Source organism: Amblyraja radiata, chromosome 37, assembly GCF_010909765.2.
Source record: "Amblyraja radiata isolate CabotCenter1 chromosome 37, sAmbRad1.1.pri, whole genome shotgun sequence".
NCBI lineage: Eukaryota > Metazoa > Chordata > Chondrichthyes > Rajiformes > Rajidae > Amblyraja > Amblyraja radiata.
This window is the reverse complement of record NC_045992.1, coordinates 5,225,807-5,252,744: the sequence shown is the minus strand read 5'-3', so window position 1 is coordinate 5,252,744 and position 26,938 is coordinate 5,225,807. Positions and strand designations below refer to the sequence as shown.

The following is a 26,938-nucleotide window of genomic DNA, read 5'->3' as shown; positions in this document are numbered from 1 at the left end:
ACCCATCAACACAAACACAATTCTCCAAGTGTTATCATACTCACCATGTTTGTCAGCCTCATTTGAGGACTGTCCACTGCCAATGGGCCCAAGGGCTTATTCCTGCACCTTACCTTCGCTGGCTCTTTCAAGAGCTATGGTTGGACCAGGCGGGTTAAGTATACAGACACGCCAATGTCTTCGGGTAAAATGGTGGCTCATGGCACGGACTGTGCACAGATTCACATCCTCACCAGTTAAAAGTCCACCTCGACCAAAACACACCTTGAGGGGGGGAAAAAAAGCACACATCAAATTAAAAAACACAAGAGCACGAGTAAAACCCCCACCTCAACTAAGCAAACATCCATCTCCAATAAAAAGCTGGAAAAATTCACAAGTAAAAAGCCCGCCCTAACTTAAAAAGATAATCGGAGGGGGAAAAAAAATGTTAAAACTGCTTCACACTTCAAATAAAAATCCCACCGTGATTAAAAAAAACATACCTCAAGTAAATAAAACGAGTAAAAAGCCAGTTAAAGAGTTAAGAGTTAAAAAGTTTAAAAAAAATAAAAAAAATAAAAAACTGGAGCAAAAGCACATCGAGGTTAAAAAAAACCCATTAATGTAATTAAAAACCAGAGTAACCAATGTGTAACATGGGCGAGCACCCCCCCCCCCCCTCCCCTCTCACCTCGTTAAAAAAACTTCAAAAAATACATCGAGTTACAAAACACCTCGAGTAAAAATCAAAAAAACAAACTCGAGTTAGAGTAAAAAGCTCGCCTTGACCAAAAAACCCATCTCGAGTAAAAGGCCGGCCTCGACTAAAAACCAGTTTAAAAAACATATCTTGGATTTTTTTTTTTTTAAACGAGTAAAAAGCCGGCCTAAAGTAAAAAAAATATCGAGTAATCTCGAGTAAAATGAAAATCGAGTTAAAAACAATGTATACCTCGAGTAAAAACAAGAGCAATCAACGCTGATCGGTCCACGGCCTTCGTCTAATGAACCCGAGGGGATTTTTGAGCGGGAACCCGAAGCGGAGAAAGTTTCCGCTGTCGACGAAGTCCGCGCCCGCCACAGGTACAGCACTAGCGGACAACCCCTAATGTAAACAACCTGCCCCGCCACAGGTACAGCACTAGCGGACAACCCCTAATGTAAACAACCTGCCCCGCCATAAACACAGCACTAGCGGACACCCCCTAATGTAAACAACCTGCTCAAAACACAACCTGCCCCGCCTAAACACCTACCCGACTCAACTTACAAAAACTTCTCAAGTAAAACAGCCAACTCGAGAAGAAAGCACAGGTCGACTAAAAACACACGTGTTAAAAACGAATAAATAGAAATCACCAGTAAAGAAAGCTCGCCTCGACTAAAAAAACACATCACGACTAAAAAAAGCCCTTGATGTAAACACACCGTGTAAAATAAATTAGATAAAATAAACAAATATTTTAAAAAACACATCTTGAGTTAAAAAACACACGCCCCGAGTCACAAAGAACGAGTCAAATTCCCACCTTACTGAGAAATAAGCCTCGAGTAATAAGTACATTGAGTTACAAAACACATAGCAAAACTTTTTTTTTTAAACCGTGGGTTAAAAAAAGCACGAGTAAAAAGCCCGCCTCGACTCAGCAAACGCCCATCTCCAGTACAAAGCTGGCTTCGACCAAAAAAAAACCCATCTTGAGAGGGAAAAAAAATCAGGTAAAAAAGCCGCCTCGACTAAAAATCACACCTCGAATAAAATTCCTGCCGTGTTTAAAAAATAACATATCTTTATCTCGAGTAAAAAGCCTGCCTAAAATAAAACACTTAAATGGAATAAAAAGCGCAGTTAAAAATAAAACATACCACGAAAAAACAAGAATAATCAACGAGGTACATGGGCTAGCAATGGGAGCTGGCGACCACGATGTGTCTTCACCAGAGCGGCTCTGTGACTGGAGGTAGGAGCCGGACCCGTCCGCCTTTTAAACACTCGCTTAAACACCCGCCCCCAGCGCTGATCGGACTTCGGGCTTCGTCCAATTAGCAAGAACAGTTTTTTGAGCGGGAAACCGAGGCGGAGAAAGTTCTCGAAGCCGGCGCGCGTCGCAAGTACAGCTGGAGTGGACAACCCCTTATGTAAACAACCTGCTCCAGTAAACAAGCAGCCCGCCTAAACACCCACCTGATTAAACAACCACCGCCCAGCAACAAAAACACCTTTAGTAAAACAACTAACGAGTGAAAAAACGAGCAAAAAGCACAGCTCGAGTTAAAAGAAACCATCAATAAAATGCCAGCCTTGATTAATAAAATACATCTCGATTAAAAAAAGCCCGTCTCGAGTAAAAAACACACCTAAAAGCATACCGAGTTAAAATACCTCGAGCAAAAGGAAACCACGAGTAAAATGCCCACCTCGACTTAAAAAACTCTAGAAAAAACACGCCCAGTTAAATATCACACCTCGAGTAAAAATCCCACCGAGTTATATTCAGTACAAAAACGAGTAAATAGCCCGCCTCGACTCAAAAAAAGTTTAAACAAAAAACACATCTCGGGAAGGAAGAATAAAAGCCCGCCTCGACTAAAATTATTCTTCTATTAAAAAATAACAGGAGTAAGAAGCCCGCCTCGATTAAAAACACACCTCAACTAAAAATCACACTTTGAGTAAAAAAGCAGAGAAACCTCGATCAAAAGAAACGAGTTTAAGAGCCGGCCTCAAGTAAAAAAACTAATCTCGAGTAAAAAAAAAGCACCTAGAATAAAATATCCCACGACGAGTGAAAAAATAACCTCGACTCTGACGAGTTAAAATACACATCTCGAGTAAAAATCCCACCGAATTACAAAATATACCTGGGGAGTATATAAAAACGAGTAAAAAGCCCGCCCCAAGTAAAAATCACACCTCGAGTTAAAAAAAAAAATCACCGTTACAAAATATACCTCGATTAAAAGAAAACGAATAAAAAGCCCGCCTCGACTAAAAAACACACCTCGAGTAAAAACTCCCACAAGTAAAAAAACCTCACATCGACTATAAAGCTACCTCGAGTAAAGACACGTCGAGTAATCAAACACCTCGATTGAAAAATACTTGAATTTTTAAAAAACGTTGAGTAAAATATAATTTCTACATTAATCTTATCATTGTTATTCAGAAATAAAATGTTCGTTGTCAGGAGCCTTATGTGTTGTCAACATATCTCAGTATTAATGGGCTTTGTAAATTGAACATATTGATTTGATGACACAGTTATGTATTCATGTAACATATTTATTTCCTGTATTATATCTTTTTTTTTAATTTAAGAAATATATATTACAGATTTGCACATTAATTCTTTCCTCTTTTACCTCAACCAGTCCCCTCTAATTTTTAAACTTCCTTGCCCCATGAAAAAAGCCCGCCAGATCAGATCATCACCTTTAACGCACAGCTTCTGCCCCCTCGCCAATCGCAGCTTACACTTGAGTTGGCTGAGGTGCGAATGAGACAGTTGTCTTCCTTTCTTTAACAGCAACAACATTTAAAATACATTTGGCCAGGCGGATAGATAGAAAAGTTTTGAAGGGTCTGAAACAAATGAAACTCTCTGAGAAAAGGTATCTTGGTCGTTAAGGTCGAATTGGGCTAAAGAGACTTTCCTACCTATGTCTGACTCTGTAACTGTTTACCAAGAAGGTCCAGCGAGGGGTTTGTTTGCTGTTGTCACGGCACCGCACTCTGAGGGAAAGGACTGTAACCCAGAATCGTACTACCACAGGCTACTGAGGGACGGGTCCTATGTAACAGCATGTGAAAAATACTCGGAGTAGACACAAAATGCTGAAGTAACTCAGCCGAGACAGGCAGCATCTCTGGAGAGAAGGGATGGGTGACGTTTCGGGTCAGTCTGAAGAAGGGTATCGAGCCGAAACGTCACCCATTACTTTTCTCCAGAGTTGCTACCTGTCCCGCCGAGTTACTCCAGCATTCTGTGTCTACCTTCGATTTGAACCAGCATCTGCAGTTCTTTCCTACACATATGAGAGATACTCTATTGATACATAAAGATGAAACATTAGTGGAGTATTGCTACTATACAACATTGTTTCCACTCACCTAGATATTGAAAGGTAAGCAAGACATAACATTATAAATACAATTGGTCTGGAGGGCACGTTATCGATGTTACAATAGTCTCGCCATAATTATGTGTTCGAACATACATCAGACAGAGAGATTGACAGGGTGTGAAGGGTCCTAACTAAAAACTATATCGCCTGTCCATTCCCTCCACAAATGCTGCTGACGCATTGTTCCACCAGCACTTTGTGCAGAGTTGATTTGTGCTAGTTCAGCTGACAGAAGCCAACATTGTATGATGCAGAATCTTAGCCCAAAACATCGACTACCCTTTTACCTCCACAGATGCTGCCCGCTGACGTTCCCGGAACAACTTTTGCGTTGCTCCAGTTTCCAGCATCTGCAGTCTTTAAAGTATCCTCTCAGTATTTCAGTCTCGCAGGCATCATTTTTGCCTGACGCCCTTTTCTTATTTCCAAGCTTTGTTGTGTCGTCGATCGAAACAATATTAGGCAAATTATACATCGTCAAGCCTATTGCCACCTGTACAAATACGGATAGGTACATATGATGAAAATCTTATTTGAAAGTCTTGTTTTTTTAAATAATCCTGAAGGGCAATAATAGTAAGAAAAGCCGATTTGTATTTCTCATAATGGGCTGCTGAACAGTGTTTTGTGCATGTTCACCCTTCTGCTTCTGATTTTGCAATTGTTTTTTTTTTTTTTTTAAGTAAACCCCTGCAAGAATGAGTAAACCAGCATCTGCAGTTCCTTCCTTTGGTCAAAACACGAACGAAATGACGAAGAAACATCAATAGGAACTGTAGAGTTTAAGAAGGAACTGCAGATGCTGGAAAATCGAAGGTACACAAAAAAGCTTGAGAAACTCAGCGGATGCAGCATCATCTGTGGAGCGAAGGAAAAAGGCAACGTTTCTGTAAGGAACTTTAGATACTGTAGATACTGGTTTACACCGAAGATAGAACTGTAGATACTGGTTTACACCGAAGATTGACAGCAACGGGTCTCGACCCGAAACGTCACCCATTCCTTCTCTCCAGAGATGCTGCGTGTCCCGTTGAGTTACTCCAGCTTGTTGTGTGTATGTCTTCGGTTTAAACCAGCATCTGCAGTTCCTATTGTGTAGGAAGGAACTGCAGATGCTGGTTTAAACCGAAGACATACACACATTAAACTGTAACAACGTTTATGTAACCTCAATGGGCTTGCCCCCACCTACATAAAAAGTCTTCGCACCCACCACTCCACCTCCAGGCCCCTCAGATCGGCCGATTTGGGATTGCTGAATATCCCACTGTCTAGGCATAAGCTCAGGGGCGACCGCGCCTTTGCGGTTGCAGCACCTAGGCTGTGGAACAGCATCCCCTTTCCCATCAGAACTGCCCCCCACATCGACTCTTTTAAGTCAAGACTAAAGACTTATCTATACTCCCAAGCCTTTCCTGACGTCCACTGAGTGACGGCTGCATGATGTATATATGTATGTAGTCTGTTCTGCTTCTTCTATGTAGTTTTTTTTGGCGGTTGGCAAACAACTTTTTAGTGCATTACCGCCACCAACTGGTATGGAGTGTGGATCAAATAACATTATAACTTATATACTAATAACCTATATCTTTCCAAACAAATTGGTTACCCTGAGAAAAAGCATTAGGAATGTAGTCTGTTTTTGTTGTACTATTCTTATAACATATGTAAAGCACTTTGGCCAACGAGAGTTGTTTTTTAAATGTGCTATATAAATAAATGTGACTTGACTTGACGTAGTGCAGACGAAGTACAACAACAAAAGATACAAAGTGAAGACAATGCACATGTCGAAACGCATTGTTTCACTGAAGGGTGAACGCGCAGGCGCAGTGGACTGGACTCCAACTCCCAGCATGCCTGGGTCGGGCGATGACGCAGGCGCGGGAGCCGGTTGTGGACGGGACGGGATGCGGTGACGGCGGCAGTGGCGGTAGGCCCAGGCCCAGGCCCAGGCCCCCCCCTCACGGTAGGTAGGTTAGGCCCGGCGGCCCGGCGCTCCCCCGCCCCCTCCTCCGCCCCAAGGCCCCATCGTGACCCCGCCGGCGCTCACCTTCCTGCCCCGCACACCACCCGCGGCTCCAGGCCGATCCGCCAGGGTCCCGGGTTCAATCCCAGCCTGGGGGGTGCTGTCTTTGTGGAGTTTGCTTGTCCTCCTTCAGGGTCCCGGGTTCAATCCCAGCCTGGGGGGTGCTGTCTTTGTGGAGTTTGCTTGTCCTCCTTCAGGCCACAGGGTCCCGGCTTCAATCCCAGCCTGGGAGTGCCGTCTGTGTGGAGTTTGCTTGTCCTCCTTCAGGGTCCCGGGTTCAATCCCAGCCTGGGAGTGCCGTCTGTGTGGAGTTTGCTTGTCCTCCTTCAGGGTCCCGGGTTCAATCCCAGCCTGGTGGTGCTGTCTTTGTGGAGTTTGCTTGTCCTCCGTCAGGGTCCCGGGTTCAATCCCAGCCTGGGGAGTGCTGTCTTTGTGGAGTTTACATGTCCTCCTTCAGGCCGCAGTGTCCCGGGTTCAATTCCAGCCCGGGGGTGCTGTCTGTGTGGAGTTTGCATGCCCTCCTTCAGGGTCCCGGGTTCAATCCCAGCCTGGGGGTGCTGTCTGTGTGGAGTTTACATGTCTTCCTTCAGGCCGCAGGGTCCCAGGTTCAATCCCAGCCTGGGATGCTTTATGTGTAGAGTCTGCATGTCCTCCTTCAGGCCGATCCCTCAGTAACCCTGGCTTTCCCATTCTGTCCCTTCCCCATCCTAATTATCTAACTAGTTCAACTGCCCCCCTGGTTAATTTAACTGATTGTTTCAGAAGGAACTGCAGATGCTGGTTTAAACCGAAGATAGACACAAAAAGCTGGTGTAACTCAGCTGGACAGGCGGCATCTCTGGAGAGAAGGAATGGGTGACGTTTCGAGTCAAGATCTCGACCTTATTTTTTTAATTTTATTTAACCTTTATTTAACCAGGAGAAGTCTCATTGAGATTAAAAATCTCTTTTACAAGAGAGTCCTGGCCAAGACAGGTTGTCACCTTCCCCACAGCAAACAATGAACGATTCTACATTTCCTTGATCATCATCTGTTTTGATCTGTGTGTGTAGAGTTTGCATGTCCTCTTTCAGGCTTATCCGTCAGTGTTCTGGGTTCAATCCCAGCACTGTCCTGATTAATTCTACTCTTTGCATGCTTCGTTGATACCTTCCTTTCAGCCAATAATGAACCATTGTACATTTCCTTGATCACCATCCCTTCCATATCTCCAGTTTTCCTCTCCCCTGACTCTCAGTCGGAAGAAGGGTCTTGACCTGAAGTGTCACCCATTCCTTCTCTCCAGAGATGCTGCCTTTCCTGCTGAGTTTCTCCAGCATTTAGTGTCTGTCTTCCTGAACCAATCACCTCTTTCACGCTCTCTTCCTGGTGCTGCTTCCACCAGCTCTTAACTCTGTTATTGTACTTTGTATCAGTAAATAAATGGTGTGCAAAACAGCATACTTTTAAAAGGTAGAAGATAGACACAAAAAGCTGGAGTAACTCAACAGGTCAGAGAGCATCTCTGGAAAAATATGTTAATTATTCAGGGCAGAATACCTCATTTCCACCTGTGCCTGTTTCCTCCAATGCTTTTACTCAGTAGCCAAACATTTTTCCGTAAGTGAACTCAAGATCTTTCTCTTACTTTTCCTTGGAAATGAATATTCACTGCATAGGGGAAAACCACCAATACATGTGGGCTGTTTGAAGACCACAATTCTGTGGATCATGATTTTATTTTCCCCCTGACTTGAGTTAAAGTTCCACTGCTATTCTCACTTGCAGCCTTAATCTTTGCCATTAACTGTTAGAAATGCAGTTGAGAAAGAAAGGTTGAAGTAGAAACTGTATTGTGCAGTGTTTCAATTTATTTTGGTTGTTTTATTTGTGATTTAAATTTCTCATATGGCTTCAATGATAAGTTGGTATTTTTGTAATTTCAGTGTTGAAGATTCTGACCGAGAATGGAGAAGCCCCCCTTTAGGCAGGTTCCGACAAGTGGGCCTTGGGATCTAAAGGAACGCCTTGGAGCAGGGGGCTTTGGACATGTCTATATGTACGAACATAAGGTACATTCTATATACAGTTAGTCTAACCTTTCTGGCATATTTGAATAAAACAAGCAAGAGACAGATACAAAAACCTCCTTCTTTCAGTTTAACAGACCAACTGTTAATATGCAATTTCAGGGGACTAATTTCTCCTCGACCTTTATTGTTCTAGATTTTATCCCTTCTATAGATGTTCGTCATGAGAAAATTTAAAATCTCCTGTTTTTACATTCCAGTTTGTGTTGCTTTTCTTCCCCTTCTCCCCAGGATCTGTGTGACAGAAATCTTTGTAATTTAGATCAGTAATGTTGTAATCAAACTTGTGAAGCGATGATTCTTTCAATATATCTATGTCATGTACTTAAGCTGATTGGGCAGCTACCAGCAAGCTATTCTGAGCAATGCAAAGCTCGAATAATTTTAAATTGAAATTATTTCTGAGAGAGAAAAATAAAGTGCCCAATGTATGGAACTGACAGAAAGACAGTTGACACGTAAGCCCTGAGGGTTTTTTCTCGATGGGAAGTCATTGCTCTTCTGCAGCCATTCTCCACCAGTTTTTTGCTTGATTTCCATGACTTCAATTTTACCAGGGCTCCTTGATAATACAATTGATGGAGTGATGTCAAGGGAAGCTCCTCATGGTTGTGAAATTCAGTTTTTGGTTATTGATTACATTTCAAATTCCTTTCTTGGACCCATTTTGTTCAACATCTATATGCTCCCCCTAGCTCAGATCGTAGAGCATTTTAACATATCCTACCACACTTATGCCGATGACACACAACTATATATCGCAGTGTCACCACATGACCATAGTCCCCTACACTCACTGAGCCAGTGTGTCAAACATATCAATGAGTGGATGAACCAGAACTTCCTCCAGCTCAATACAAATAAGACAGAAATTATTGTCTTTGGTCCCAAAAAATCAAGGCTAGAGGTGAGTGCTCAACTCGACTCAATTGCACTGAAAACCACAGACAAAGCCAGAAATCTTGGTGTAGTTATGGACTCGGATTTGAATTTTAACATCCATATAAAGACCATTACCAGATCTGCCTATTACCATCTAAAAAATATAGCAAGAATCAAGGGATTTCTATCCAAAGATGACACTGAAAAACTTGTTCATGCATATATTTTTAGTAGGTTAGATTATTGTAATGGCATCTTTACAGGTCTCAATAAAAAATCAATTAAACAACTGCAGCTTATCCAAAATGCCGCTGCCAGAGTCTTGACCAACACCAAGAAAATGGACCACATTACACCTGTCCTTAAATCTTTGCACTGGCTCCCTGTGTGTAAGAGGATAGATTTTAAAATTCTGTTACTGACCTACAAGGCACTGAATGGTCTTGGTCCAAAATACATCTCTGACCTACTTGTTGTATATGAGGCGCCTAGACTCCTCAGGTCTTCAGGGACAGGTTTACTCTGTGTTCCCAGGGTCAGAACTAAAAAGGCTGAAGCAGCATTCGGTTTTTATGCTCCACACCTGTGGAACAAGCTCCCTGAACACCTGAGGTGTGCACAAACTGTAAGCGCATTTAAATCAGGCCTAAAAACACTGTTGTTTAGTATAGCTTTTCCATAACCCGACATGCAGGTAATCTTAACCGTCTAATTTTAACCCTTTTATGTGCTTTTTAAAATCGTTTTATTGTTTCATTGACGTTGTTTTATTATTCATACATTTGTCGTATTGCTTATTTTGCAATTTTTAATTATTGACTATTTTATTTTTTCTTTCCTGTAAAGCACCTTGAATTGCAGTTTGCACGAATGGTGCTATATAAATAAATTTGCCTTGCCTTGCCTTGCCTTCAAAGCAATTAATGTTATTGAGAGTTGAATGGAGTATTAATTAGGAGAGGGAGTTTTCCACATTTTCCGGGAGAAATTGTAACCTTTTTAGCTTAGGGGTGAGATATATTTTAGTCACCTATCCTTTAAAGCAAGGGTGTTGTTGTGTTATAGCTTTATGAAGGGTCACAACCTGAAACGTCACCTGTCCATGTCTTTCAGCAATGTCGCCTGTCCTGCTAAGTTGCTCCAGTGCCTTATATTTTTTGTAAACCAGCATCTGTAGTTCCTTGTGTCTATTGTACAGTGTGCGCCCAGCTACAGTGCCCTTCCATAATGTTTGGGACAAAGAACCATCATTTATTTATTTGCCTCTGTACTCCACAATTTGAGATTTGTAATAGTCTCCTTCAGTTTTCTCTTCAGCATATAAAAGGCACGCTCAATTGGATTCAGATCGGGTAATTGACTTGGCCACTCAAGAATTGACATTTTTTTAGCTTTGAAAAATGCCCTTGTTGCTTCAGCAGTATGTTTGGGATCATTCTTGCGAAAGATGGCTGCAATACAGGCCTGCCAGAGCATCACCAGAGGAGACATCCTGCAACTGGTTATGTCCATGAATTGCAGACTTCAAGCAGTCGTTGCATGTAAAGGATATGCAACAAAATACTAAACATGATTACTTTCATTTACATGACTTTGTTGTGTGCCAAACATTGTGGTGCCCTGAAATGGGGAGACCATGTATAAACACTGCTGTAAATTCTACATGGTGAAACCAAAATGCAAACAAGTGGCCTTTATTAAAACCTGACTATGTGCACTTTAACCACATGTGACATTTTTCGATTACAAATCTCAACTTGCGGAATACAGAGGCAAATAAATAAATGATGGGTCTTTGTCCCAAGCATTATGAAGGGCACTATATTTCTAAAAAGTGAGGGTTTCCACTGATAAACCTGATTCCATCTTCTCTGATGTGTTATTTTGTGATTGTTAGATGAAAAACCTGTTAATCCTTTTATCTTGCTGACATTCAGTAATGGTTCTCATTGCCTCGACTTGTCTGCTACCAAAACCAGTATGTGCATTGTCACCTTTAGACTAGACCGCATCAAAGGTTCCCAATCGCTTCATTAACATGACATAACGTTTCCTTAATTGATCTAGTTTAAATTTTAATTCTCCTATTAAAATCCTTGCATGTTGTTGGCCACTTATGTCTGTACATTCTTAAGCTTTCTTTGTGCTTAATCTTTCCTAGGTTACATTATTTTTTTTTCATAATTCAGCCTCATTTGCTTGCTTCGCTCTCTTTTATCATTCATTACCATTCGCATACCTCAGTTACAGGTACTCATACCATAGTCATCAAAGTTTTAATAGGTTTTAAATTCACTCTATCAGCCCAAGTTTAGGAGTTTTTAATTACCTTATTTATGGCCTTTTGCAGAAAGATGGTAGAGTAAAAAATTGTTCTTTGCAATATAGTTGCAAATGCACATTGAATTCTGTTTTTATTGGATTTGAATTTCAACAGTGAAGTGCATGATATGCCAAATGCATTGTAGAAATTGAAAGAGGTCTCTTTCTGTTGGTTCAAGATAAAATGATCAATGTTTATTCGTAAATTGACTGAATTTGGCAGCTACATTGCATCTTTAAGGTTTCATTACAAATAATCAATATTGGAGTGTATTTGACAGACTTTATAGTTTATAATTTAATCAGATGTTTATTTGACATCAGTTGAAATGATTTACAAGCCAGTTTCAAATGAACTAAGTGAAACAAGTGTAACTGTGTTTGTTGAGATTTGTGATCCGTCATTAATTTTGTCAACAACTTTAACTAATTACCTTTTGATTTACTATGTAAATAACGTCTAAATCGACATCTCTGTTCCAGAGCACTGGGGAAAGGATTGCAGTTAAAGCCTGTCGTGTGGAGTTGAGTGCAAGAAACAAGGAGAGGTGGTGCCATGAGATTCAAATCATGAAAAAGTGAGTATATTTTCAGAGACCTCTGGAGTTTCTTTAGTGATGCAGTGGACCTTGGCTTAAAAATTTCACAACATTTTTGCCATCACAGATAATCCATTTTGTATCCAGCTATTTGTGTACAGTACAGCACAAACCATTGACTAACGATCTTTAGGAAAATCTTTGCAGGTAGAGGTTGTGAGGGAACAATGTGCTCAATTTTTTGTTACCTGGGGATAAGGACAGTGTGCAAGCTGAAAATACCTGTTCCTTTGGGTTAGCTGGAACTTAGAGGAAATTCATAGTTTGATTTTCCCGTCTCCCAATCAAGTTAACTGAGGTTGTGACATCTTGTTTTACCTGGATAAGGTTGTTCCAAACAAGGTTCTCTGGAAGATTCTGTAAAATATTGTGACTACTTCAGAACCTTGGTGGCTACAGTCTGAATATTAATGTGTATGTTTCATCATGGAGTAGCACAAGGGTAAGGCAGAATATTCCATAAGGGGTGGCACAGGGGTGCCACAGTGGTAGAGTTGCTGCCTTACAGCGCCAGAGACCCAGGTTCAATCCTGACTACGGGTGCTATGTGTATGGAGTTTGTACGTTCTACCTGTGACCCTCTGGGTTTTCCCCGGATGCTTCACACTCCAAAGACGTACCGGTTTGTAGGTTAATTTGGCTTCGGTAACAATTGTAAATTGTCCCTCATGTGTAGGATAGTGCTCGTGTACGGGGATCGCTGGTCAGCGAGGACTCGGTGGGCCAATGTGCCTGTTTCCGTGCCATATCTCTAGCATATACTAAATTAAACTACATGTATTTTTGCTTATTTATACTGAACCTGCTAACAAATTGTTCCTCTCTCCTTTGTCAATAATAGGCAATTTTCTTTGTATTGTTAAATCTCAAGTATAAAATTCAGGCAATTTAATTTCAGTTTGCTTATAAGGACTATAGTAGAATTACATTTGACAAACTTGTTAATTGTGTTTTCTCAGTTTTTCTATCTCCTACAATTTAAATACATTTGACTTGTGTAAGGGTTGTCTGAAGATCATTTCTGTTGTCTTGTCCCAAAAAAGGTTAAACAATGCAAATGTTGTTAAAGCTCGTGAAGTTCCCGAAGAAATGCAGGGTATTGCCTTTAATGATGTCCCTCTACTTGCGATGGAATTCTGTACAGGAGGTAACTTGCGTAAGGTAATTTTCAAGGTCATTCTAATTCCTTTTACTGAGTGCAATTTTGAGGTTAATCCAAATTTAATTTAGTTACAAATGTTTAACAGAATTTCATTATGTACTAAACATCTGCATGTATTTAGAGACAAGTGGTGTACCCTTCTTTTTGTGATTAAGATCAAGAAATAGAAGCTAGAGTAGGCTGCAGTGTCTCAATCTTATCTCGGCATTAGATGGCATCAATGCTAATTTGATTTTGGACTGAACCTCACCATCCTGCCATTTTTCAATTGGTGCTGGATACATTTAAAACATAACTACTGTCAGTTAAATGGGCATTATAACTTCAGATCTTTGCCTGTTTTGTAACTTGAATATTCAATTTATTTTGAGAACCATGTAAAAGATTTAATGTTAATTGTGAATCTTAATTACTGCTGTGTTTTTGTGCATCCATTTTCCATGTTCTATTAAATAATTTGTTTGAACTCATAATATATTTATTTGAACTTAACATCTTTTACTAGAAGCATATAAATTTATAAAAGGACTGGACAAGCCAGATGCAGGAAAAATGTCCCGAATGTTGGGCGAGTCCGGAACCAGGGACCACAGTCTTGGAATAAAGGGGAAGCCATTTAAGACTGACGCGAGAAAAAACTTTTTCACCCAGAGAGTTGTGAATTTGTGGAATTCCCTGCCACAGAGGGCAGTGGAGGCCAAGTCACTGGATGGATTTAAGAGAGAGTTAGATAGAACCCTAGGGGCTGGTGGAATCAAGGGATATGGGGAGTAGGCAGGCACGGGTTATTGATAGGGAACAATCAGCCATGATCACAATGAATCGCGGTGCTGGCTCAAAGGACCGAATGGCCTCCTCCTGCACCTATTTTCTTTGTTTCTATATTTCTAAGTTTATAATATAATTGCCATTTTTCTGTTGGAGAATTTTTGAATATTCATTTGTGTATTTTTACGAATTGGTTCTTTGCTAACGTTGCATTTTGTGTTTCAAGGTACTGGGCAAGCCTGAAAACTGCTGTGGACTTAAAGAAAGCCAAGTTTTAAGCTTATTACATGATGTTGGTAGGTATTTTTGTAAATGCCTATTTATAATTTAATTACATTTCTTACAGAAGACGTTGATGGTCTAGTCAGGTGGGCAGGAAAATGGAAAATTAAATTTAACCCAGAGATATGCAACACATTGCCCTTGGGGAGGTGCAACAAGGCAAGGGAATGCACCACAAATAGGAGGATAATTGGAATTGTGGAGAAGAGATAACTTGGGGTGAATATCCATAGGTCCTTCAAGCAAGCAAGGATGGATGGATTAGAAGGCTGATCGACATATGGAATGCTTTTGTTTATTAGCAGATGCAAATAATTTGCAGGTAGCAAGATTACACTGGAATTGTACACAATGCTTGTTCAGCTACAGCTTGCCTATTGTGAATCATTCTGCGTCATAAGGAGGACATAATTTTACTGAGAGGGTTCATATCTCATATAAAATGAACTGTAAAATTAGAAGCTCTGAGGAAAGATGGCAGCCTGAGGTTGTTTTCTTTTGGAACCGATACGTCAAATGGCCTCATAATCTCATGAATATTCTGTGACCTGGTCAATATAAAGACAAAAACACACATTCTCTATTTAAAACAAATCTGCTTTCACCCACCATTTTGTATTTAATTTTCACCAGGTTCTGGCATCCAATATTTACATAACCACAGAATTATCCACAGAGATCTGAAACCTGAAAATATTGTGTTGCAAGAAGATAATGGCAAGGTAAGAGAAATGTAAAAGTAAAAAAAAGTTTGAGCTCTTTCCTCTGTAGTTTTCCTAACATAATTTAAGAACAATGGGCATATATGCTTTATCGCCAAATACCATCTAACTCTTTTCTTCCTTGAAAATCAGCATCCCATTCCCAAAAATGTATTTTTTGTCCCTCTATTGCAAATAGTCCCAACAATGCATTTGTATCCCTGTTTTCTTGCAACTACTGCATCTTCAGTCTTTACTCTTCTGCAAGATGCTTTAATGTACTATCAAACCTCATCAATACATTTCCATCATATTTAAACCTCAGCTTACACATTGTCGAATGAAAGACAGATTGGCACGTTTTCCATTTTAGACAAGGTACCAGACCATTCTTCTATAGCACCGCTTTTATACTATTCAGTTGAGCTGCTCCGTTCCATTCTTCCACGTCTATTCGTATCCAGGGAATCACTGGCTGTGATTTATTCTCGCATGCTTGATGTTAGTTATCAACGTTCCAGAAATACATGAAGCTTGGCTCCCTTCCTGGTTCACTTCATGACTGAGTACCTGTTGGTGTGGGCTGAGTTGCAGCCTCTGTTGCTTTCATTGAAGCCTGCCGTAGCACTTGTCAGTGATGAGCAGACAATACTCTTCCAGACTTTACTTACTGTACTAGTAACCTTGGATGTAAAAATAATCCTTAGCAACTATGTAACTCATTTATGTTCAAACATTTATCAAGAACTGCTGAGTTATTTTTCTTCCTGTGAATTAACAGTGTACTATATCACTAAAACTATGTGATTCACTTTAACTGATCTCGTACATATATTTCAATGATTTTTTTTCTTATCAATATTTTTATTTTTATGGGACTAATTTCACAAAAGGCTCTTCAGGTACACAAGATTGCAGTGGCAGTAGTACTGACTTCATTCACCAAATTGCAGTCCCATCAATGCTTCATCATCAATATGAGTTTTGTTTTCTTATATAATTGAATGACAGAGAAGACTTGATGGGCCGAATGGCTTAATTGTACTCTTATCATTTATGATCTTATGATCGTATAGTGAGATGATGGTGGAAGAATATCACAGTAGTTACATTTTATTGGTAAAAGGCACGACAGCATGGACGACCCACATAACAAAATTAAATATTTATTGAAATTGTTCTGAAATATTTAATTGCAAAAGTATTTGGCAAAAGGAGTGAATAACTCTATCTTTTTTACTGCAGTTGATATACAAAATAATTGACTTGGGCTATGCAAAGGATCTGGATCAAGGAAGTATTTGCACATCTTTTGTAGGAACATTACAGTACCTGGTAAGTTTTCTGTTGCATTGTTTATTGTGGATTGATTGAGCACATTGTAATTCATGGACATGTATTCACTCTCAGTACCATTGCAAATGTTATTCAGGCATGGTCATTGAAAGAATATTACGTCTGGAAATAGCTATAAGTGAGAATAAATATAATAGGTATGTTAAAATAATCCATTATTAAATTCTTTGCACTTTTATACCATAATTGCTTATATAATGTTTTCATTTTATAATAACACTTGAGTGCAATTCTCCAGTCCTATCAGCTTCAGCAGATGATCAATATATAAGGCCATTATCAATGTGAACATTTGAATTTAAACCCAAAAAAGTGAAAAACAGCATTTTGATATGTGTTTGGTTTTAAATTATTTTGTTTACTCAGTGGATCTAACTCGCCTGAAGACCACATTTGGCTTGCCTTCCCATTTAATGACACAAACCATTTAACCATAATTAGTATCTAATCTCATCAGTTTACTATTGAGATTTGTGAAGGTGGACTGAACTTTGCAAAATGCATTTGACTAAAGAAACAAATTTCTGTGCACTTTAATAAATGTGTACCTTTTGAATTAAACCTGGCGAACTCCAATGATGTTTATACATTATTGAAGTAATTATTGTGGAAAAGAACCATGTCCAGTATGTTTACTATTGCATTTTGTTTTATGTTGATTTTATCTAAAAATTGCTATTGCCATTTATAACACAGTCTGCTCGAAAATTTAATAATTGTCAACCAGTCAAGGTTTGTCTACAATGTTATGTAGTTCCTAGCTGTTCTCATACGTGCCATAGAAAGATGAGTATCAAACATTTTTGAGTTAATGTGCATGTCAGTGCGCAATATTGGTTCAATTTCTCATTCTTTATTATATTGAGAACCAAATAGACTTGTTCATTAGACAATATTGTTACCTTCTTTCTAGGCACCGGAGTTATTTGAATCACAATCTTACACAGTCACTGTAGACTACTGGAGCTTTGGAACACTAGTATTTGAGTGCATCTCAGGATTTCGACCATTTTTACATAATATGCAGCCTTTCCAATCGTAAGTAGACTGTTTTTGCATCCCTATTCAATGCATAAATCACATTTACAGTTTACAAAGAGAGGATGTTAGAGTGAGTGCATTGGGGACTCTAATGGATTTCTTCTCTTATCATCTTTAATCAGGTGGAATGAAAAATAATCCATTGTTGGATTATAATCAAGATCACAGAATTAAAATCAGATTTTGCGAAACATAATCTTTTTTTTTAAATCAGAAGATAATCCTAGATGAAGATTAAATTCCCATTTTAGTTAAACTACACAAAATATCCACATTTCCCATTGCAACAACAAGATGTTCCTCAAACGGTTCCAGACATTTCACACTCACTGGTCAGTTCAATATTAGCTACCCGATGGTGGAAGGTTTTCTGTAGTATTCTTATTCTCACATTCTCTTTTCTTTACTTCAATTGTATGGGAAGGGTAATGATATTCTTTACCTTTATCTTGGATTTTCTTTATATTGTTTGTAGCATCCCTTATAATATCACCGTTCTAGTTTAAAAATACGTATTTTGCCTCTCAGTATTTATAGGATGTAAATTTACAATAAAGGACTGTTAAAATTATATACACAACAGTAAGCACTGGCCAGATTGTGGAATTGATTGGAGCTTGTAATTGTAAAGGGTCTTGGTTAAAATTATAAAGATTTGTGGACAAGTGGACTCAACTGAATGATGAGCCTTATACTGAAAAAAAACCTAGTTTTTTTGTTTAAAAGAAAAACATGTGCTCTGTTTATCATTTTAATTAAATTAATGCTGAATTATATCTAAATGTGTTCAGTTCCTTGTTGCTTGCTAAAGATCTGTGGAATATAGCTTCGAGGATTACCATTTATTTATAGAAAATGGATTATAATATATTTTGACATTTATTGCTGTGGAGAAATTAATCGTGAAAATACACTTCCTTTTAGGCAAGACAAAGTTAGAGTTAAGGGCCAGTATGACATTATGGCTGTTGAAGAGATGAATGGTGAAGTACGGTTCTCCCCAAATTTGCCACAGCCCAATGGCCTTAGCACGTGAGTATTTTTACTTGTAGGAATTTTGTATCTTTAACTACTTAAATTTCGCTGAAATTTGGTTGTCTCATGACATTTTAAAAATCTCAATGACTTCAGTCTTGTAAAATGCAGGATTATGTAACCCAGGGTGGACAACGAGCAAAGAGGAATTCAGGCGACTTCATGCAATCACGGGGGAGGGAGAACAAGGACCTGGAATACCCAAACATTTTATCCTAGCCAAATATAATGCAGTGATGCAGAAATGGACGCTGGAATGCTTATATGACCAAGTGCACTGCAAATACTGGAATCTTGAGCAAAACACAATGTTCTGGAGAAACTCATTGGGTCAGGCAGCTTCTGGTGAGGGAATGGAGAGACGATATTTCTGGCCTTTCCTCTCCCCAGATACTGTCTGAAGAATGGTCTCCACCCATGACATCACCTTCCATTCCCTCCACTGATGCTGCCTGAACATCTGAGTTCCTCCAGCACCTTGTATTTTGTGATCAATTTTTAGTTCTGTGAAGTGACCAACAGCTGGAATCTTCCCCAGTAAATGTATGTTAGTCACCAGGCAACATGGAATCTTATGTTTTCCAGGGTCTGGTCAAATAATAACTCTTAAATAATTACAATGTTAAATCTAAGTAAATTGCCACAATTTTTTTTTAAAAGGCTGATACACTGAGCAGTCAGGCAGCATCTGTGAAAGGTAAACAGTTAACGTTTCACCTCTGTGACTTTTCTTCAGACATAAATTGTGATAATTACATAATGATACAGTGTTGAAACAAGCCCTTTGGCCCAACTTGCCCACACCAGCCAACATGTCCCAGCTACACTAGTCCCACCTGCCAGCGTTTGGTCCATATCCCTCCAAACTTGTCCTATCCATGTACCCGCCCAACTGTTTCTTAAACGTTGGGATTGTCCCAGCCTCAACTAACTCCTCTGGCAGCTTGTTCCATACACTCACCCCCCCTTCCCATGATGGGGAGTTCACTGCGACTATTTCATTTTTGAATGGTTTTGTTTTGTTTTGCAGCTTAATGGTAAAACCATTGGAGACATGGCTGCAAATGATGTTGGTTTGGGATCCAAAACAACGGGGTGGTAATGTAGATCCAAACACAAATCGACTAGCCTGTTTCACGCTCCTGGAGCAGATTTTAAGTCAGAAGGTTGGTTATACCATAAATATTGGTTAGTGTAGTGTCATATGACATGTTTAATTTATTGAAATCTCTGATAAACACATGTTTGAAAGACAATATAATAAATTCAGAATTACAATTAAAGGGAATGTCAAGATAGAGTTTCTGCAGAATTGCTATATTTTATTGTGAATGTCTTGCTGCACATTTCTTTAAAGTATGAAGACTGCACAAAACATTTTATTTTATCAAATATATGATCATAGCACATGTCATTTAATGCATATGAATTTGAACACGTTCAGAAAGATTTTGGGGTTAAATGTATTTGAATTGTCTGTCATTTTTCTTTATTCGTTTTTTTCATCTCTCAGTATATTTCTTAATCAATTAAAGTTAACCATAATTATTTCTGTTGGCCCAAAACATTTGTGTGGCATGAAGAATATTCAGTGAAACTGGCCAGGGTGTGTAGGGATCTGACGGCTGTTACCTAATCTCTTCCTTCAGCAATGAGGAGTTCACCCTGTTGGAACCTGATCCCAAAGTAAAACTTGATCGATCAATAATTATATTTTTTCAAGAAAATAGAATCATTCCTTTCACATTCTCAGAATAACAAAAATCACTTTGCATTTTGACTTCACAGTACTTTAATGGTTGCAAAGTAAACTTCAGATGCTGGAAATCTGAAATCACGGAGAATGCTGGATTAGGGTGTACCTGACAGAGAGAGACAATGACATTTTTGGTCGATAGCCTTTCATCAGAATTAGGAAAAGTTAAGTACAGAATAAGTTGTAGAGAGGTGTCAGAAGGAACTGCAGATGCTGGTTTAAACTGAAGATAGACATAAAAAGCTGGAGTAACTCAGCAGGACAGCCAGCATCTCTGGAGAGAAGGAATGGGTGACGTTTCGGGTCGAGACCCTTCTTCAGACTGGTCGCTTCAGAGAGGGATGTGGTGGTGGAAGAAACAAGGGAACGTCTGTGATAGGGTGAATACAATGAAAGATAATATGGAAGATAGACACAGAATGCTGGAGTAACTCAGCGGGACAGGCATCATCTCTGGAGAGAAGGAATGGGTGACGTTTCGGCTTGAGACCCTTCATCATACTATGGAGCAAATATTGTACGGTTGCCAGTTGAAAGAGTGAAGGCCAAGTCAAAGGATATTTTTAAGGCAGAGATAGATAGATTCTTGATTAGTATGGGTGTCGGGATTGTTGATTAGTATGGATGTCAGGCCAAATGGCCTAATTCTACTATCTCGTATCAATTTATTAACTTACTCACAGCTGAATTTGTTTTTGCATTGAACATATTTTCCCTTAATTCCACTCACTTCTACCAAGTCAAAGTCATAGTTATGAGCATGTAGATCTGAACTATACATGCACAGATCCTTCTTTCTGTCTGAACTGAGCCAGTTCCTTTCTTCCTTTTTTCAGTACATTGCAATAATTGTGTGTCCTGTTCCCACACAGAACTCAAATGTATCATCACTTCTACTGCTGATTTCTGACAGGCTTTTATTTGAAATCTTGGTGAAATAGTCTTGTGAGCAATTTTCATTACAAACCTACAGACCACTAATCTACTCGGTATACATCTTTCCATTTTGGCTCTTGTAAGGGTTCCTTCTAAGTATGGCCAGTTTTCTTGGTTCCATTGTATTCCTATCGTGACACTTCCACACTAGTACTTCTGAGGTGTTTTTCTTTTGCCTTAAAAGGGGCTTTTGCTGTACCATAGTGGACCGGCTCTTAATAATTACCTACATTTGTGCTTTCACTCTTCTCCTGTCCTTCCATGACGCCAGACTCCAAATTCACTAAATCATCCTTCATAATTACCACCACTGTGTGATGGCACCACTAGACATCTCCTCTCTACTTCACCTCTTCTTCCAGCATTCTGGAAGAACTATTCCCTTCACAAATATCAGTTCAATCGTTCAACTCTGTCAAATCCCCTTCATCTATCCACAAGAGATGAAATACCTACTGTTTACCTCCTACAATGCTCTAAGACCTTAAAAACCTTACAAGTGGAGCAGCAATTCATGTGTCCCTTTTTCATTTAGTGCCCCAGTTTCAGTGTCCTGAAATGGTCTCTATATTGCTTGGACTAAAGAAGTCTGAAGAAGGATCCCAATCCAATACCTTGCATGTCTATATTCTCTAGAGATGCTGCCTGACATGCTGATTTCCAGCACTTTCTGTATTTGCTATATGCAGATTGAGGAACTACTTGGCAGAAACTCCTGGTACTCAAGTGACCTGCTTCCAGTCTCCTGTGGTTTTAATTTTCCATCCCACCCCCACTCTGATGACTATTCTTGGCCTCTTACACTGTTCCAATGATACACACCAGTAGATCGACTAATAGCATGTATTCTTTTAGGTATGTTACAATCCTCAGAATTTAACATTGAACTCAATAATTCTGATGAAAGTTCATTAGTTTGTAATGTTAACTTGCTTTTTCTTCATGAGATGCTGGATGTTCTGAGTATTTCTAGCTTTTTTATTTCAGTACTTCAGAATCCAGTCACCGTTGTCACATTAAAAACATTGCAGTCAACGTGTACATAGCAAGCTCCCTAGGTGAAATGTTTCACTGATGTTGTATGTTCATTGAGCAAGTCATGAAGGTTAAGTGCCCCAAACTTCTCTGAAATAGTTTTGTGGCATGTTCGATGACCCTGGAAAACAGACTGGTTAATGCCTCATGAACGACATCAACTCTGACGGTAGCAAAGGGCTAGATTTTCTATCATGAACCTAATAATGTTTCTAGCTCTTACTAATCCACTGTTGAAATGATGGTTGTCACTGAGCTTTTGAATATTTGCCTGTCGTCTTTGTGTTTTAAATTCAGCTCAAAATATTATTGGAAGGTTTTTTGTAGAAAAATAATGTAGTGCCTCAAATTCAGTAACACCTTGGTTTTTGTCAGTCCTCTACCTGCTTCCACTATCTGCAACCTCAGGCAACCACCTACAACCTCCGGGAACCGCACGGAAACCTTGGGTGGGGCGCAAAGTCTCCAGAGGTTTCCTGAGTGGGACAGGGGCTTTAGAGTGTCTAAGAAGGAACTGCAGAGACAAAGTGGCCTTCATTTGCTTTAGAGTGCCCTCTTGTGGTTAATTCCATACAATTCCAGTATGGCATGAATTTCTGTATACGATTTTCTACTTTTCACTTGGCAGGTTTATATTTGCAGCTTAAATAGGAATATCACAAAGTGACGAGTGCAGAGGCCTGAAGCTCTTGACCCAACAAAGGGGCAAGAAGCCAACTGAAGAAGGGTTTCGGCCCGAAACGTCGCCTATTTCCTTCGCTCCATAGATGCTGCTGCACCCGCTGAGTTTCTCCAGCATTTTTGTGTACCTATGGTTTTACTGGCGATCCATTTCACCAATGGTAAAACAGTTTAAAGTAGACTGGATACATTTCTGTTAAGAGAAGTGTATGGGACTGTTAGAATTAATTTCAAAAAAATCTGAGAGTGTTGTTTCATCTTTCTCACAGTTTGTTCATATATTAAATATGACTTCTGCCCGGGTTCATTCCTTTTTGATTGAACCTGATGAGAGCCTGCATTCTCTTCAAATGCGAATCGAAGCTGAAACAGAAATTGCTGCTGCAAACCAGGAGTTGCTTGTGGAAACCGGGATTTCTTTGGATCCTCGAAAGCCTGCCAATCAATGTGTGCCAGATGTAGTAAGTATTAATCTTTATTATATTTATAAAAATATAGACTTTTTGCCCATGTGTTAATGAAGCTGTATATGACTTGATGATTATTGATGCTGTTAATCAAAAAGCTACAAATTAATTTATTGAATTTTTAATTATTATATATTATCTTTGTGTACTGTTTATAGACCCATTAGGCTGCTGCAAGAAAAAAAAATAATTGTTCTGTTGTCGGTACAAGTGACAAATTAAACGCTCTCGGCTCTTGAAATATACTTTGCTCGTGGAAGAGTTTCTAAGATGCCAATAAATACTGACACTCTATCAGCTGAAGTTTATCATCTTTGTAAAATGTTAAGGTTTACCGCCCATCACCAAAAGAACCAGGTTATTTATTGTAATGAACAAGGGAATGATTCAAGGGCCATAATGTGCAGTAAATGTTGCTCTTGTCAAAAATGCCTCCCATTGTGATTCTTTTTAAGATGTTGGCCAATTTCATTGAAGTGAACTAATGCCTCCAATCGAAGGGGAAAGCAGATAACTTTCATTCAAACGTTCTAAATTATAGTACCGGATACAATAATTTCAAGGATTCGCTACTTTTTATATTTTCAAATATATCAAACACTGTGCCTTTTAAATTGAGTGGTCAAAAGAAACAATGACAAAAAGTACCTTGACTACAAATTCCATTAATATGTGAAGTTGTATCAATCAAACTGTGTTTCAATATGTTTTTCTCATTTTGCAGAGAGGCTGGGATCGGTACATGGTGTACCTCTTTGATAAAAGTAGCACCATCTATGAAGGACCTTTTGTTGCCAGAAAATTACCGGAGCATGTTAATTATGTTGGTAAGAGCTAAGTTATAAACAAAATGCAGTTTGTAAGTTTAAAATGAAATACTATAATCAAAACAATCTATTAACAATCCATTAAATCCTCATGAACATAACAGATGACAGGAATCATGGCTTTCAATGTAAAAATACATCTCACTACAAATGTTCTGACTGGCCTTGATTCATTGTTGCATGTTTCAGAAATCGCTTCAGCCCTATTTTCTTCACACTTGTAATGTTTACATGGATGTTGTAACATTTACATGGCTTTTGCAATATTTGCATGTTGTAATTGCAACATGGATATTCTAATGCAGCCTTAAGCGGCCTTTTCACGGGGCGAGTTGACGCAAGATGTCACCAGAGTGAAGAGGTCGTGGTCCAGCACGAGTCTTGCACGATATAACGGCAGTAGATAAAGAGTTCCCACGGTACTCGGCATTTCTGCTATTTGTGCGAGTGAACTTGTCCGTTTCCCGAGCTTTTCCGTTAAATCTTGAATGAACATCGTGAACTACACGTGACACAAATGATGTAACATTTTTTTTCACACACTATATATATCCTCCCTTGGTTGAATTGGCTCATTTGGAGACATATTTTACTGTGTATGTGGGAGACACAGATGGACTGAGCACAGTACCTCGGTCTTACTGTGTGTGGGAGAGGGGGAGAAAGAGACGTACACTCACAGAGGCAGAGTCTCTCAGCCTGTGTAAGAGGGAGGGAGAGAGAGAGAGAGGCACACACAAGGTGGATGTGAAATCTCACCTGCCTGTTTCAGTGACAGACACCCGCCGTCAGTAAATGAAGACACCCCCATCTGTCTCCCTCGACTCCCCCACCTTTCTCTCCCAACTCCAGTCCCGTCCCGACCCCCTGGGAAACTGAATAGAGCAACAGTCAACTGCTGCCTGTGCGCTGATATGACAATAAAGGCTACTTTACTTTACTGAGTTAAAGAGTTCCCACGGTAGACTGTAAAACTGGGACCCTGGTTCTGGACTCCCCCAACACCGGAACCCTTCTTCAGACAGCCTAATCGGAATTGAGTCTGAAGATGTGTCTCGTCCCGAAACATCAGCTTTTTTTCTCCAGAGATGCTGCTTGACTCGCTGAGTTACTCCAGCTTTTTGTGTCTGTCTTCGGTTTAAACCAGCATGTGCAGTTCACTCCTTACACGGGTCTCTGTACAACATTGATTGGTAGCGTTCCGGACCCCTGGACCCGAGGACTCCGACCTGTATCTCTCAAAGAAGTACATGTGAAAAATTTCTCACGGACCATAAAAATGCGTAACCTTTCAGTAAAGTCCCTTTTAAAGTCCCTTTTAAAGATTATAGTTATTTTCTTGAATCTCATTAACATAACTCATGAATAAGTTGATGTCCATATGCGGATGCAAATCTTTATTTTTATTTATTTTTTAAATTCAATCCCACATAAGATAATTTTTACTCACCGTTCCCTCTGTCCAGCTTCCGGGTTCACCGTTCGCAGGAGTTCCCACGGTACCCGCAAGAGTTATTACGGATATCGCACTGGCCACTACGTTCATATAATGTTGCAATACTCAACCACAAGTGTACAAGTCACTCTTGGAGAAATTCAAACTTTCTTGAATTTTCTCCCGAGTGACCAAGTTACACGATGACCTGCCGTTAGCGCTACGGTGGTCCACGGTGGTCCACGAATGCCGTACTGTTATCGCACGAGGTTCCCACGATGTTAAACTCCGGTTAACTCTTGCGTCAAGTCGCCCCGTGAAAAGGCCGCTTTACGGGTGTGGTACAACAGCGCAGTGGCTCAGCATGTTATTGTTGCACATTTTGGGAGTTAAAACATATAAGGCATCCTAGATTAACTGGAAGATTCAGTCATTTAAAGAGTATAATAGAACCTTTTATGTACATAATTGACCCACAAATCTGTTTTCTTTGAGTCCTATGGAGGCGATCATAGATTTAAATACGGATGAGAGAATTTAATGTTTGCTAGCCGTTTTCTTGCGTGGTACGTGTGAGTGCTCAACTGAATTCAAAATACTGAGAATTTTCTGTTCATTTTTCCAATTTGTTTTATTGATAAAATAAAAGTTGGCAAGCCATTCAAAAAGATAGCTGTAGGGAGGGAAAGTGTGGAAATGGGTTCCAGAGGGAAGAAAAGGTTTCAAAGCAAAAGAGAGGAAAAGGCTGGGGTGAGAGTTATTGTTGAGTGCTGTGCTAAAATATGATACATTAATGAGGTAGTGATTAGTGTAAGACTTTGGCAGTATTAGGAAGTTCACTGCAGTTGGCCAGCTTTCTGGCAGTGACACAACATTTAGTTGTGCATGTGGAGTCAAGAGTGTTTTATTGTCATGTGTACCTAAACAGAACAATAAAATTCTTTTTTGAGCATTATGATAGCAATAACATTTATGTAATGCTCACAACATGTCCAAAGACGGTTAACGTGAGCATGATTAGACAGAATCATACAGTGGACTGTATATTGTGAAATTATGAGTAGATGAGCTCAAGAAAGAGCAACAAAGAAGCTGAGAGATTGAAAGTGACAATTCTATAACATCGATATTGCATGGAAGAGACACAGGAATGGAAGAGGTCACAGAAATATGTGAAGCAGATATCTGAAGAAGGGACAAGGGCATGGCCACAGAGCTAGTTGAATATTATGTTGATAATTTAAAAATCAATGCATTATTGGACTATGAGCTGACAGGACTGAAGAAAATCCCAACCCAAAACATGAGATATCCATGTTCTCCAGCGATGCCTCTGATGTGCTCAGCACTTGTCTTATTTTGTAAACCAGCATCTGCAGTTCATTGTTTTAGTATTTTTCCTTGGTTCTGTTGAACATCATTTGAACCATTTCCAGTTACTGTTGTA

General features: G+C 39.5%; 1 protein-coding gene across 3 annotated transcripts in view; it reads left to right on the top strand.

Moving 5' to 3' along the window:
* Positions 1-5,971: 5,971 nt before the first annotated feature.
* chuk (component of inhibitor of nuclear factor kappa B kinase complex) overlaps positions 5,972-26,938 on the top strand; it is a 46,822-nt gene continuing 25,855 nt past the window's right edge. Inside the window, exons 1-12 of one of the 3 annotated variants that reach the window (XM_033012869.1) lie at positions 5,972-6,076; positions 8,063-8,188; positions 11,894-11,988; positions 13,053-13,170; positions 14,166-14,235; positions 14,855-14,943; positions 16,168-16,257; positions 17,192-17,316; positions 18,244-18,351; positions 19,385-19,520; positions 23,032-23,223; positions 23,954-24,056. In XM_033012869.1, the coding sequence (XP_032868760.1) occupies positions 8,084-8,188; positions 11,894-11,988; positions 13,053-13,170; positions 14,166-14,235; positions 14,855-14,943; positions 16,168-16,257; positions 17,192-17,316; positions 18,244-18,351; positions 19,385-19,520; positions 23,032-23,223; positions 23,954-24,056 (1,231 nt within the window). In that variant the 5' untranslated portion in view covers positions 5,972-6,076; positions 8,063-8,083. Of the gene's footprint in view, positions 6,081-8,062; positions 8,189-11,893; positions 11,989-13,052; positions 13,171-14,165; positions 14,236-14,854; positions 14,944-16,167; positions 16,258-17,191; positions 17,317-18,243; positions 18,352-19,384; positions 19,521-23,031; positions 23,224-23,953; positions 24,057-26,938 lie in introns of all 3 variants that reach the window. The other 2 variants (XM_033012872.1, XM_033012871.1) reach the window with 2 other exon arrangements.